Source organism: Pogona vitticeps, chromosome 6 (genome assembly GCF_051106095.1).
Source record: "Pogona vitticeps strain Pit_001003342236 chromosome 6, PviZW2.1, whole genome shotgun sequence".
NCBI classification, from domain to species: Eukaryota; Metazoa; Chordata; class Lepidosauria; order Squamata; family Agamidae; genus Pogona; species Pogona vitticeps.
Window position 1 is genome coordinate 116,032,150 of NC_135788.1, and position 13,541 is coordinate 116,045,690.

General features: G+C 45.1%; 2 protein-coding genes and 7 non-coding genes across 9 annotated transcripts; 2 read left to right on the plus strand and 7 right to left on the minus strand.

Moving 5' to 3' along the window:
* Positions 1–2,516: 2,516 nt before the first annotated feature.
* On the minus strand, positions 2,517–2,588 carry TRNAH-GUG (transfer RNA histidin (anticodon GUG)). Its single transcript has one exon. It is a non-coding gene; the product is annotated as a tRNA-His (tRNA).
* LOC110087630 (histone H2A type 2-C-like) lies at positions 2,517–6,301 on the minus strand. The gene has a single exon (XM_078378446.1). It carries the CDS (start codon positions 6,250–6,252, stop codon positions 5,863–5,865), a length of 390 nt encoding a protein of 129 aa, XP_078234572.1. The 5' UTR covers positions 6,253–6,301; the 3' UTR covers positions 2,517–5,862.
* On the minus strand, positions 3,646–3,718 carry TRNAK-CUU (transfer RNA lysine (anticodon CUU)). The gene has a single exon. It is a non-coding gene; the product is annotated as a tRNA-Lys (tRNA).
* Positions 4,191–4,263, minus strand: TRNAM-CAU (transfer RNA methionine (anticodon CAU)). Its single transcript has one exon. It is a non-coding gene; the product is annotated as a tRNA-Met (tRNA).
* A 351-nt stretch (positions 6,302–6,652) lies between the features above and the next one.
* On the plus strand, positions 6,653–8,282 carry LOC110087645 (histone H2B 5-like). Its single transcript, XM_072976984.2, has one exon. The coding sequence runs from the start codon at positions 6,697–6,699 to the stop codon at positions 7,075–7,077; it is 381 nt and encodes a 126-aa protein (XP_072833085.1). The 5' UTR covers positions 6,653–6,696; the 3' UTR covers positions 7,078–8,282.
* TRNAM-CAU (transfer RNA methionine (anticodon CAU)) lies at positions 8,257–8,329 on the minus strand. Its single transcript has one exon. It is a non-coding gene; the product is annotated as a tRNA-Met (tRNA).
* Positions 8,330–8,689: 360 nt separating this feature from the next.
* Positions 8,690–8,763, minus strand: TRNAI-AAU (transfer RNA isoleucine (anticodon AAU)). Its single transcript has one exon. It is a non-coding gene; the product is annotated as a tRNA-Ile (tRNA).
* Positions 8,764–9,576: 813 nt separating this feature from the next.
* TRNAL-CAG (transfer RNA leucine (anticodon CAG)) lies at positions 9,577–9,659 on the minus strand. Its single transcript has one exon. It is a non-coding gene; the product is annotated as a tRNA-Leu (tRNA).
* A 216-nt stretch (positions 9,660–9,875) lies between these two features.
* Positions 9,876–9,948, plus strand: TRNAK-UUU (transfer RNA lysine (anticodon UUU)). The gene has a single exon. It is a non-coding gene; the product is annotated as a tRNA-Lys (tRNA).
* Positions 9,949–13,541: the final 3,593 nt, after the last annotated feature.

Sequence of the window (13,541 nt, forward strand, 5' to 3'; positions counted from 1 at the left end):
CCTTCTGGAAAGTCAGCCTGTTTGATCTCCTTCTCTCTCGGGGCAGCTCAGAACAGGGCTCCGCCCCAGTCAGAGGTCACTTGTGCCTTACCGAAATGTCATTTACTCAGTGGTATCGGACGCCAATTGAGGTTGGCCATGGGGTGGGAGGCACAACAGCAAAGAGATGGGAGTGACAAGCAGAATGAAGCAGAAGTGACATTCCCTCACACAGACCTTCTCTCTCACACAAACAAACACACACAGTTAGGTAGAAGAAAACGGGGATGCAGAAGTGTTCTGGTGGGAACTGTAGTTGTTGTTTAGTCGTTAAGTCATGTCCAACTTTTCATGACCCCATGGACCAGAGAAGGCCAGGCCCTCCTGTCTTCCATGGCCTCCCGGAGTTTGGTCAAATTCATGTTGGTCGCTTCGATGATCCTGTCCAACTATCTCGTCCTCTGTCGTCTCCTTTTCCTCTTGCCTTCACACTTTCCCAACATCAGGGTCTTTTCCAGGGACTCTTCTCTTCTCATGAGATGGCCAAAGTACTGGAGCCTCAACTTCAGCATCTGTCCTTCCAGGGAGCACTCAGGGTTGATTTCCTTCAGAATTGATAGGTTTGTTCTCTTTGTAGTCCAGGGGACTCTCAAGAGGCTCCTCCAGCACCACTGGTGGGCACTAGCCTGAGCCAATGATGGGGCAACGCTCCCTAGGTCCTCATAGATCAGCCACCCCTGCATTTACTCTCTCAAACAAGGACGTTGGTGGCTACATAAGATGGCCGCTTACACACTGCCAAAGAAAGGGGGTGAGGGAAGGGGAAGGAGGCATGGCTTTTAAAAAGAGCAAAAAGCAACACACGGTTGCTTAGAATTTGCTTATCCTCCGGATCCTAATCTATAAGAAGGGGATAAGGAAGAATGAAACAGCGACGTCTACGTTGGCTTGGGCACGTCGTGAGAATGGCTGATGGTTGGATTCCAAAGGATCTCCTGTATGGAGAATTAGTGCAGGGAAATCGCCCCAGAGGGAGACCACAGCTGCGATACAAGGATATCTGCAAGCGGGATCTGAAGGCCTTAGGAATGGACCTCAACAGATGGGAAACCCTGACATCTGACCGTTCAGCCTGGAGGCAGGCAGTGCTTCACGGCCTCTCCCAATTTGAAGAGACCCTTGTCCAGCAGGCCGAGGCAAAGAGGAAATCACAAAAGCAGCAAAACCAGGGAGCTGGACAGGGGACAGATTGGATTTGTCTTCAGTGTGGAAGAGATTGCCACTCTCGAATTGGCCTTCTCAGCCACACTAGACGCTGTTCCAAGTCCTCCATACAGAGCACGACTGAATAATGCCTAACTAAGGAAGAATGAACTCTGAATGGTCTTCTTCGCTTCCTAACTATTGGCCACTAGGTGGCAGTACAGCATGGTCTGCCAACTCAATCAGGAGCTATTTTCGTCTTCTCCATGGCTACGTTTTCAGAGGAGTGGCTGTGTTTTAAGTCTATTTCGAAAACAACATGGACAAAAATTAAACAAAAGTGGAAAAGTCTGCAGTACTTCCCTATGAACACGTGACCTCCAGAATGGCTGTGTGTTGATAGCCCTGCTTGGTTCTTGCAAACTCAAGAGCCATGCCTTCCTTTAAGAAGACAACCCATCCCATAATTGATCTTCCTCTTTTCCACTCCCTCCTGATCCAGGTTTAGATCTGGATTCCAGGACAACTGAAATAAATGGGACTCAGGATTGAAGTCCAATACCAACTGTCCATGGGAGAGAGAAGCATAAAGTAATGCTTTTAGTTGTTCTTGGTTTTTAATTTTTAATTTTTTAAAATTACAACTCTCTCACACACAAACCCTCAAACCACTATATAACAAACAAAACTGCATATAAAAGTTATTCATTCACAAAATTAGAAACAATATAACATAACGTACTGGGTCCATTTGGAGGTAAAATCAGTTTCCTATCCCTTAAAGAGTCCTCTGTCTGCTCCAGAACTGTATTGATCCTTGCCCTGGGGCACAACCTTTCCCCTTTAATCTATATATCCTTCTCAAATATCTATAAAAATATTCTTATTTCACAAACTTTTTTAACTTTAATAAATTTGATAACACTTCATTTGTGGTCCATTTCCGTTTCTTATCAAATTACCATTTAAGAACATTATATCTGACAGTATAGACAAAGAAATCCCCACAGACACCCCAGAATCTCTAGACTTGTGCATCAAGAGGCTTTGCCAAAGGCAGCAGGATGTGACCCAAAGGGGGGGGGGGGAAGGATCCGACCAAATTAGAAACATCTTCAGCACCAGCCGGGAGGGTCCTTCTGATGCCTTGACATAACTTTTATGGGGAGATGGTGAGGGCTCTCGATCTGGATCCAGTCCCTCCGTGCTAAAAGTTCATCTATCCAGCTTTAAAGCTGAAAGCAAATTCAGAGGGGCTTTTCCCCTTCACAGCCAGACCCTTTGGGTAATTCCTGCACAAGTCTTGTCTCCTAAAAAATTTGGAGGTCACTAACTGCCGTGACTCGGATTCGAACCGAGGTTGCTGCGGCCACAACGCAGAGTACTAACCACTATACGATCACGGCGTGCTACTGCGACTTCCTGGCTTTCCCTTGTTCTCCTCTTATTGATAATAGTGGCTCAAGGATGACTTGCAACAGCTATGAAGCGTGAGAAAGGGATACTGTAACTGCGGACGGAGAAAAAGTAACTTTGCCAACCACGCAATGCGGAGCGAAGCAAAATTAATCTCCCCACGTTGTTCACGAGTTGCTCTTTTTTCTTTTACTTTTTATCTGTGATAACAAAAGGCAGAATGAAATAAAGAACTCGGGAGACACCAAGAGGCTGAAAGATCTTCCTTTGCAGAGACCAGAATTTATGAATGAACAGGAAGCTTTGGGAACGAGTAAAGAAGTTCCTTTACCATGAAACGATAAAGCGGCTAATGGTGGAAATTAGAGAAATTTAGGGAAAATCAGACTCTCTGGAAGCGGAGTGGCTCAATGGTACTGTGCTTTGCCCATAATCCGAAAGTCGAGGGTTCAAAACTATCCTCTCCCGCTAGGAGTGTAGTATTTTTAATTTTTATATATACAGTATATAGTTTTAACCTCCTGAATTTTCCAGTACAATCTTTCACAGTTTCAATATTTCACTTTAATTTTATCCTAATTTTTGCACGTACAGTATTTCCTAATTTTTGCCTAGTCTTACTCTTTTAATACACAAAAGACCGTAATCGTTGGGTTCTTTTATGAACGGCTATTCTTTTGGAGCCATGGGTTCGAATCCCCACTCATACATGGAAATCAGTAAAACACTCCTTAAAGTTCTCACTAACCTTGGGAGCCCTGTTAGGGTCGCTCTAAGTGGGTTCACACTTGAGAACACATAAGTACAACTTACTATTTAACTACAGTGTTAATTAATAGGGAAAAATGCCTAAACTCTCGCTATCAGTTTAAGTGTACCATATTATAAGTAATTTATTTAAAGGGCCAGGACTCAATAATGTACAAGTTGAAGAGGAATCGACAGTGTAAACCTTGCGGTTTGTAACACAAGAGATTGAGCTTGGTTTTCAACGAAAAACCACTTTTATGGGGTGGAAAGACAGAAGAAGGAAATAAAAAATGCTTGCGCCCAACGTGGGGCTCGAACCCACGACCCTGAGATTAAGAGTCTCATGCTCTACCGACTGAGCTAGCCGGGCTGTTACCTATTTCGCTTTTCAATACTCATCTACATCGTCTGTCAATGGTTACTTTGCAAGGCAAGTTAGGAAAAGCACTTTTGCATGGGACTTAAATTACTGGGTAATTTTCTTTTCCACTTCTCTGCCCCTCAGTTCACTCACGCAATCTAAGCAAAGCGTGTAGACACTCTCAAAGAAGCAAAAGAGTGGACGGAAGAGCAAAATGTAAAACATCAGAAAGCTGCTTGGTATTTCTCCGCCCAACGCCTGCTTCTCCCACACCCCCGATCATCGCTTCCTAAATCTGTTAACAGAAAATGTCCATCCTGCAAAAAAAAAAGAAGAAAGAAAGAAAAGGAAAACATTATATCCCCACTTCTAAACTTTTTTTAAAAATCAATCGGGAATTGCTGGGGATGGCTGCGCAAGCAGAAAGCTATCCACCCGTCTATACTTTTTTTAATTCATTTTTTTAAAAAAAAAATAGTGCTGCCTTCTCTGAGGATCGAACTCAGGACCTTCAGATTATGAGACTGACGCGCTGCCTACTGCGCTAAGAAGGCCCGTTATACTACCCCCTCCCCTTTAGTGCAGAAAAATAAAAGAATTTTCTCGGGAATTTTCTTTGATCCGAGCTCTGAGCCTTAAGATTGCAAAACCCATCGATTTCACCTCCTCTTCCCCGGCTGACTGGGGATGATGGCGGTTGTAGTCCAAACATTAGGAGCGCTTGCCCTGTTTGGGCAGAGAAGGAGATTGATTTCCTTCCAAAATACACTCAGGTAGGGATAGCTCAGCCCATCGCGGAGACTGGCCCTCCGTGCATCCATTTTAACAGCAAAAGCCCCAATTCTACAAAAACTGCAATTGTATGCATATTTATGACGCCTGTCCCTTAAACTCGTTGGGATTCGGGAACCACGATGAGGAGTGAATAGTTTGACGTATTCATTCATTCATTCATTCATTCATTCATTCATTCATATCCCGCCTATCTGGTCGATATGACCACTAGCGCCGCGATTTCATGGGCGAACTTTGCATACTCATTGATTTTAGCTTTAACTGTTGTTCTTTTTCATGATGTCAAACCGCCTTGGGGGTCCTTTTTTAAGGAGAAAGGCGGATTAAAAAACGTTTTCCATCGATAAATCTCCTTGTGCCTGGAGTCTGAGCCACTTAGCCATGGGTTTCGGTCCTTAACATCTGGTTTGCAATCCAAAAAAAAAAGCTATGAAAGATGAATAAAGGGTCGCCGCTCTCAGACCTTATAAGAATCTTTCACTACCCAACGCGCCATGATGGAAGATTTAAAAAAAAATCTCCAGCACTGAACATCTTCTTTTTTTACAGCCCTGGCATTGATCGGTCCGGGTCTCATTTGAAAACTCCCGCGCTCGCTCTGATTGGCTGAGTTGCTTTCATCAAAACTCTGGCGCCGGGAAAATCTTAGCCAATGGGCTTCCAGGCTGTGCTTCCCTTTCCCCCCCCCTCCCCGCCAGGAGAAAGGATACTTTTCGGATGTTAAAAACTTTCCAGGGGGAACTGGAAACAAAATTACCCTGCTCAACAGGGATTACTGAAGTTATACTGTATACCCTGCCTTGTATGTTTCCTCTTTATCGAGTGTTTTCCAGCCTCCATGTATTTCAATCCCGATCATTTCCGTCTTTCGGAAATGGAACTTCACGAATTTAATCGTGTCTAGGTACACTTTCACTTCAGCTAATCTTTTCGTATTTTTTAAAAAACGAACTTGTTTCCTTTGATAGATGCAAACTTCTTGGAACTCTGTATCCGCATCCTGCTGCTTGAGTATCTACACAAATCCTCCAAAATTAGCTTTATTTGGGGGGGGGGGGGGAGAACCGAGGTAGGAGTGAAAGACTGTCCTTCGTGTGCCGCAATACTTCCCAAAACTACCTTTTTGTTTAACGTAATGGATTAAAGCTGGCTCCAGTTTGCAAAGGCTGACATTCACCCCCAAAGCCAACTTTTTAAAAGTGTGTATATAACCCAACTGCTTTCTTTCAAGAAATAAAGCTCTAGGGTGAAGATCAAAAGAAGGACCAGCTCTTTTCATGAAACTTTGGGTGGCTCTTAAAAGAGCCTTTGGTTTTTTTAAAAGATTTTCAAGAAGTCACCGTCCCATCCAACACGCCTCATTTCCCTTTCGCCTTGTGGCTCTCGGTCTTCTTGGGCAGCAAGACGGCCTGGATGTTGGGCAAGACGCCTCCCTGGGCGATGGTGACTTTCCCCAGCAGCTTGTTGAGCTCCTCGTCGTTGCGGATGGCGAGCTGGAGGTGCCGGGGGATGATGCGGGTCTTCTTGTTGTCCCGGGCGGCGTTGCCGGCCAGCTCGAGGATCTCGGCCGTCAGGTACTCGAGGACGGCGGCCAGGTAGACGGGGGCCCCGGCGCCCACCCGCTCGGCGTAGTTGCCCTTCCGCAGCAGGCGGTGGACGCGACCCACCGGGAACTGCAGGCCGGCCCGGGAAGAGCGCGTCTTGGCCTTTGCCCTGGCTTTGCCGCCTTGCTTTCCGCGTCCAGACATTGCAACACGACCGATCGACCAACACGCTACAGAACTGCTCCCCCGAAACGAGCCGACGACTGCGTGAAAAGGGGCGGCTTCCCAACCCTTATATACGCTCCCTAGGTTTTGTAACTGGCTCTTCTGATTGGCTCGCTTTTGGGACACCCTCTCCAATAACCGTGTCCCTGCTAGACGAGCCAATAGAAGGAGGGATCCAAAAAAAGAGCCAGTAGAAGAGGACGAAGTCAAGGCGTCGGCCAATAAGAAGGGAAGCTATGAAAGGATGCCCTGATGGAACGTTGGTATACTTCTGGTTCGCGTCGCTTCGAAGGCCGGCCAATAGAGTGGAGGATATTCCAGCACCTCATTTACATAAGGGCCCTATATAAAGAACGCAGCAAGGCAGAGCACCGCATTTGTGGGTGTTCCTTCTTGTGTTCAGTTTGTTGCTTGCGTTTGAAGATGCCTGAGCCTGCAAAGTCCGCGCCTGTGCCCAAGAAGGGCTCCAAGAAGGCCATCACCAAGACACAGAAGAAAGGCGACAAGAAGCGCAGGAAGAGCCGCAAGGAGAGCTACTCCATCTACGTCTACAAGGTCCTCAAGCAGGTCCACCCGGACACCGGCATCTCCTCCAAGGCCATGAGCATCATGAACTCCTTCGTCAACGACATCTTCGAGCGCATCGCCGCCGAGGCCTCCCGCCTGGCCCATTACAACAAGCGCTCCACCATCACCTCCCGGGAGATCCAGACCGCCGTCAGGCTCCTCCTGCCCGGAGAGCTGGCCAAGCACGCCGTCTCCGAGGGCACCAAGGCCGTCACCAAGTACACCAGCTCCAAGTAGATGGTTGTTGGTCAGCTCTCCAGAGCGGATCCCTTCCTTTTTCAAGAGACCCAAAGGCTCTTTTAAGAGCCACCCACTTTTCTCCGCAAAAGAGCTGACACTCTTGGAAAAACTTTTCGCTCAGTTTCTCGTAGTGAAGGCCTCTGTTTTAAAACTGGGCTGCAGAACCCAGTTTCCCCCACAAAAACGTAATATCTAGTTATAGGGTAGTGTGTGAATTTCTGGCACCTGGAAAGCTTAACGCGATCCATTTCAGGTGGCTTTTCATGAATCCATAAAAGCTCACTTTGAAAGAAATTTCTCAATCTTTCAGGTGTCGCAGGTCTCTTGGTTTATCATTCCCCCCCCCCTTCCAAAAGTTACTGATTTCTGGTTTTCCACCACTTACAATCCAGCAATGATGAGGGTGAGATAAAAGTTACTTTTCGACTGCCAATTTCCCATCCCTTACTATCAGCCGCCCACTATGGGACGAGAAAATTACTTTTTCCCTCGATCCTCCTGACTTTCCAGCCAGTTCCTAGAGGAAAGGTTTTTAAAATGGGAAGCTTCTACATTTTGGCCATCGGGTAAAATGAGAACTAACGTGGGAGAGAGGTGGGTGTGTTTCAAATGTTTTGTCCGTGAAAATCTAAAGCTGGAAAGGCTGCCTTGAAAATGTGTTTCCCGGACCGGTCGGCAGATTAACCAGATCGGCACGATTAGGAAAGGAAATAACCAGTAGTTTCAAAGTTTCAAATCTCTGCTCTTCCAAAGCCCGTCGAACCAAGAAATCGGCAAAAGAAAAGGGGGAGGAAAAAGAGAGAGAAACATTGTAGCTCTTAAAAGAAGTCGGCAAAAGAACAGGGAAAAGGGGGAAAACAATGTAGCACTTTAAAGGCTCGCAATGGGAGCTTTCCCGGATCGGAGTCCATTGAAATAAAACTTGTTACCCCTTAAAAGCAATGCAGTATTTTATGATTTCAACATAACCAGAGTGGTCGAACAGACCAGATGGGCGGGATATAAATCAAATAAATAAATAAAATAAAATAACTAAAAATAAATGATTTTCTTCCCTCCTCCCCTTTGTTTTGCCAGCATCATGAGCCAGGCTAAGAGGGGATACTTCTGTGGAAATCGGGAAAAGAACAAAGTTATTTAAAACCTTCCTTGTCTTTACGGTGGGAAAAATAGCATTGCCCTCTCTGAGGTTCGAACTCAGGACCTTCAGATTATGAGACTGACGCGCTGCCTACTGCGCTAAGAAGGCACTTGTGCACGAGGTTGTGATCCTCTTTGGATGGGTTATTTCTCTGAAAGTGATATGGTTTTTTTAATCGATTTTGCTTAATGATTAATACCCGTTTTAATACACTTCGTTTTTAAAGGCAATGCAGCTTGATCCCCATTGGAAATCCAAAATCCTCTTGTCTATTAAAGAGGGCCTCATAATTGGGGGAGAGAATTTGCACAGAGAGAAAAGGAATCACTGTTTATTTTTCCCATTCCGCTCCCGGGGCGAAAGGGGCTGCCAAAAGTAAAGAGTAGTGTAGTTAGGCAGGAAATATCTTCATCACGAAGTGAGCAACAGAGAGAAAAAAAGGAGAAGGAAATTTCAAAAGAAACCACCTGGCCCGTACGGGGATCGAACCCGCGACCTTGGCGTTATTAGCACCACGCTCTAACCAACTGAGCTAACCGGCCAGTTCTGCGAAAATGGTTCCCTGCTTGAATGTTGAATCTGGGAAGCCCAATTGTATTTATAAAATTGAACACCAGATGGCGATATAGGAGTATTTAATCACTTCGATTAGAGAATGATGCCAGGGGTTTTTTTTGCTGGGAACATAACGGGAGTCTTTGATCGGGCTTTTAACCGTTCTTTTTCTGATGTTTTATTTATATCATGAGTTCCAACCGAAAAGAGAAACAAGGACGCGGAATTTTCCAGTTCAGACAATATGAAGAATAGCTAATGCACCTAAAGGAAAGAGAAACAGCCCAGATACAGTACAAAGAACCGGCCCTCTGCAGCAAAATGTTGCAGCATGGGTCACAATTCCACCTACTGTGATTCGTGATGCTTCCTCTCCAGAATCCCACTTTTTCAAGCATGCTCATTTTTGAAAGGAAGGAATTTCCGCCCTTATTGTGTGTGTGTGTTGTGTTTAGGGGGAGCATTTTTGTCTAGTCTCAACTACTATATTAATATCCTGGATTATGGGATATCCCGGACTTCCATGGGGACTTTTTGAAACAGCTTCTCCCCACTGGTGAGAAATGAGCGCTCTAAGGGGAAAAGCTGACTTCTAAACCGGTTCTGGTTTGGTTGTAGGTTGTCCAACAGCAGAGAGGCTTCAAAAATAGCACTAGTTAATTCGGTACAGATCTGCTGGCAGTTTATCCTAAAACTGAAAACTCTGGCTGTGTTCTCCCCCATGTGGAAAAGCAGACAATGCATCCATCCAATCCATTATTTGTCCCTGTATGGGTCTGTCCACAAAATAAAGTTTTGAGTGTCAGAAGTGGGATTCGAACCCACGCCTCCAGGGGAGACTGCGACCTGAACGCAGCGCCTTAGACCGCTCGGCCATCCTGACCCTCTTATGTAGTTCTCTGGTACCCACTCTTAGTAAGGAAATCAATCTTGCAATTTTTCAATATAAATGTTGCATTTAATCTTTATTTTCTTCTTCGTTTGGAAAGCATTTTGGAGTCCGCGCGCAATCGGGAAAGGGAAAAAACCCAAAGAGGCTACAGAGAATAGTCACAAGGAATGTGGATACTATGGGCACGCAGCTCACCTTTTATACAGAGCCCGGATAGCTCAGTCGGTAGAGCATCAGACTTTTAATCTGAGGGTCCAGGGTTCAAGTCCCTGTTCGGGCGCATATAACTTTTTTTTTTAATTCACAACCAACTTTTAATTCAAAGTGGTTTCCCCCTCCCCCACCGCCCCACTTTCTTTTTTCTTCAAGTTTCCTTGATTCTGTTGAAGTCTTTAAGGAACTGGCAAAGAGAGAAGTGTGGCTTTCCATTTTAACTTCCGTATCTGATTAAAGTAAAACTTAGAGCGCGTCTCGGTTGCAGGGCGAGCCGCTCCGTGGCTGTTCTTTTTAAAATATATTTTATTTTTATATTTTAAAAAAAAAAAAAACTTTCACGAAAGCGTGCATTAAAAAAAATCCACCCGAAATGACAATCGCCGGAGCACTTTCACGCGATTAAGGGACGTTTTCATGCATAATGCAATTTTTATTTTTATTTTTTTGCAAAGGCTATTTACACTGTAATTATGCTCAACTCAAAGTAAAGCTAAAAATGAACATGGTTTTAGGAAGAGGGGGAACGCAGGCAATCCTATCTGAAAAAAAGCGATGTACATCTGAAGCATTCGCTCCGTTGCACTATAATAGGACTTGGCTCTCTGCCAAAGCAGGAAAAGGTTTGGCATGAAATATTAATGGAAAGGCCATCTATTTTTCAACCTCCGTTCAGTGTTCATTAAATGACCGATTGATTTCACCCCTCTAAAAATAAGTTCTAAATTAAAAAAAAAAAAAATTCCAGCTAGCAGAGGATGGTTTCGATCCATCGACCTCTGGGTTATGGGCCCAGCACGCTTCCGCTGCGGCACTCTGCTGCGCGTTCAAAAACCTGACACTGCATTCTTAAGAAGAGACACAGCGCAGCCTCTAGCGCGTTGAAAGGAAAGGAGGACAAATCTATTGGTTGGAAGGTCAGCCTCGGTCAAAAACAACAAGAGTTTGGGGGCACCTTAAAGCATAACCAGTTTCATTGGCCAGAATTTATTTGAGTCAAGGGGCTCCAAAAATTCTGCTAGGGGCTGCTACGGCATCTCATTCCAGCAATCAGATTGTGCTTCTGTAATTCACCCTGTCCATTGGTTACCTTGAGCAGTGGTTCCCCAGCCTTGGGACTCCAGATGTTCTTGGACTACAACTCCCAGAAGCCTTCACCATCACCTCTGATGCCCAGGATTTCTGGGAGTTCAAGAACATCTGGAGGCCCAAGGTTGGGGACCACTGACCTTGAGGGCATCCCGAGATGAGAGGATTCTCTGGAAAAGACAATAAGGATAGGCAAAGTGGAAGCCAAGAGGAAAAGAGGAAGACCAGACCTGAGATGGATTGACTGCCTAAAAAGGAAGCCACAGGCCCATAATTGAAATAATATTAGCTGTGGGTCTGATGGCAATTTTAATTGTATTTTAATTATTTTATCTTTTACTGTATTGTATTTTAATTATTGTAAGCCGCCCAGAGACCTCTGGGTAGTGTGGGCGGCATATAAATTGAATAAATAAATAAATAAATAAATAAATAAATAAATAAATAAATAAATAAATAAATAAATAAATAAATAAAATAAGAGCTGAGCGGGGCAGCTGAAGATGGGAAGGGTCATTGTGCATCGGGGGGGGCAACTTGATGGCCCATAACCACCACTGACCTCCTCGTGGAATGAAGAGGAAGAAGGACATTCACCATCATTTGAGGTGTAACACAGTCTTCCCAAACTTTTCCACTGGGGGAGCTCCCTCTCCCTGTTGGGATTTCGCTGTTCTTTTATATATTTTTGCAGGAACCGTAGTTACAATAAGGTCAGGACGGACATTGGTCTCTTGAACCTTATCACTTTTTCCATTGCCAGGGGCTACTGATATTTTTTCCTGGTGTTCGGGTTCTCTAAGCACTGTGTTAAACCTTGGCAATGGGTGTGGGCCTTCCTCACCCTTCATGGACCACAACCCGCTCCATCATGCATGGCAGATCCATTTGCGTTCAAGATACACACAGCTACGTTTCCTTCAAACACGGAGAGCTGGCACGACGAGGTCAAATCAATCTGGGCAAGGAACTGCTTTAACTTTACAAAGCTCCTGCCAAAGAGTTTTGTTTCGTATGTTACAAACTCTATCGGGGGATCGAACCTCATGGTGGGTCTCATGGCTGCAACACGCATCTTAATTTGTGGAATCACCCGTTTCCTCCTCATCCTTTTTTAAAAAATCAATAAACATTAAGAACTGGGTAACCCGCAGCTCCCCTGGATTTCTCAACATCCCTCACCACTGGCTATGCCCACCACAGGGCCAACTACAGATGTTTTGTAAAACCCAAAGGCTTCCACATTTTCTCTGGCACTTTGGGGAGCAACGGTCTCGCTCAATTTAGATTGTCCCCGCCTCACCTCCTCATCGCCTGGCCGAGCTGTCTGTTTACATTTTAGCTCTATTTTATTTCTCTTTGGGGTGCTGTACTTTGAGCATTTAACACTTGCAGCATATCTCGGGGTGAATCTGCACATCTGGCTAGTCTCTCTCTCAAACCCTTCAACCCTTCATCCATGCTACCAAATGTCGGCTGAAACCCAGGACTACGTTGGAATGAGAGTAGTCCCACTGAATCAGTGCGGATTTGATGAGTCAACCCATCAGTGTAAGGTCCAGGGATTCAATTGGCCTATTCATAGTTCTTCTTTACTACTGAATTTCAACCTTTGAAAGGTACATCAGTGGAAGTCCACTTCTAATGCTGTTCTTCTCTGCCAGTAAATATCACCTTTAGATTCTCAACGTCCAGATTTACAAAAGCGAATATAGTTGTACTAACCCCTTACTCACTGTGCACGACCCAGACATTCATAAGATCGAATCCATGCGACGGAGTGAGCTCCCGTCGCTTGTCCCAGCTCCTGCCAACCTAGCAGTTCGAAAGCATGAAAATGCGTGTAGATAAATATGTACCACCATGGTGGAAAGCTAATGGCATTCCGTGTCTAGTCGTGCTGGCCACATGACTACGGAAACTGTCTACGGACAAACGCTGGCTCTAAGGCTTGGAAACGGGGATGGACATATATTTCCCAGAATCCAACAAATCACGTGGTCAGGCTGATTTGGGGATTCTGGGAGTCATAGTCCAAAAAGAGTCACTTTTCCGACCTGTGGATTGGCCACATCTTTTAATTACCCCCCATTTTGGAGAAGGAGCTTCTTAGTAAGGATTTATCAACATTGACAATTTTTTTTTTGCACTAAAAGGTGTGCATCTCCTTGAGCTTACCGTGTGGCTACAGCTTAGGCGTCTCCCATGCTATACATGCCAAACAGAAAAAGCAGGTAGTCTTCCAGATATTCCCTGGACTACAACTGCTAGCATTCCTCACCAAGAAGCAATGAAACTAAGGCAGATGGGATCGGCAGTAAGTTGTCTGAAGGGCCAACTTGGCCCAATTCTGCTATATATAACAATAAACTAACTCTCTGCAGTGTGGTTCCTTATGTAGACCAAGCAGCAGCACTTATACAATAAATGAAGCTACCAGTATGCTTAACAGAAACCCTAAGTTTAAAGAAACATGAACAAACTTCTAACAAAGAAGGTGTAAGCAGCAAGGGGCCAGAGAAATCCAAGGTGGCCCAGTAGAGACTGAGCATGCTCTGTTGCCCCAAAATG

Excerpts from the sequence above, each read along its gene's own strand:
- LOC110087645 (XM_072976984.2), top strand. The coding sequence starts at position 6,697 with ATGCCTGAGCCTGCAAAGTCCGCGCCTGTGCCCAAGAAGGGCTCCAAG.
- LOC110087630 (XM_078378446.1), bottom strand. The coding sequence starts at position 6,252 with ATGTCTGGACGCGGAAAGCAAGGCGGCAAAGCCAGGGCAAAGGCCAAG.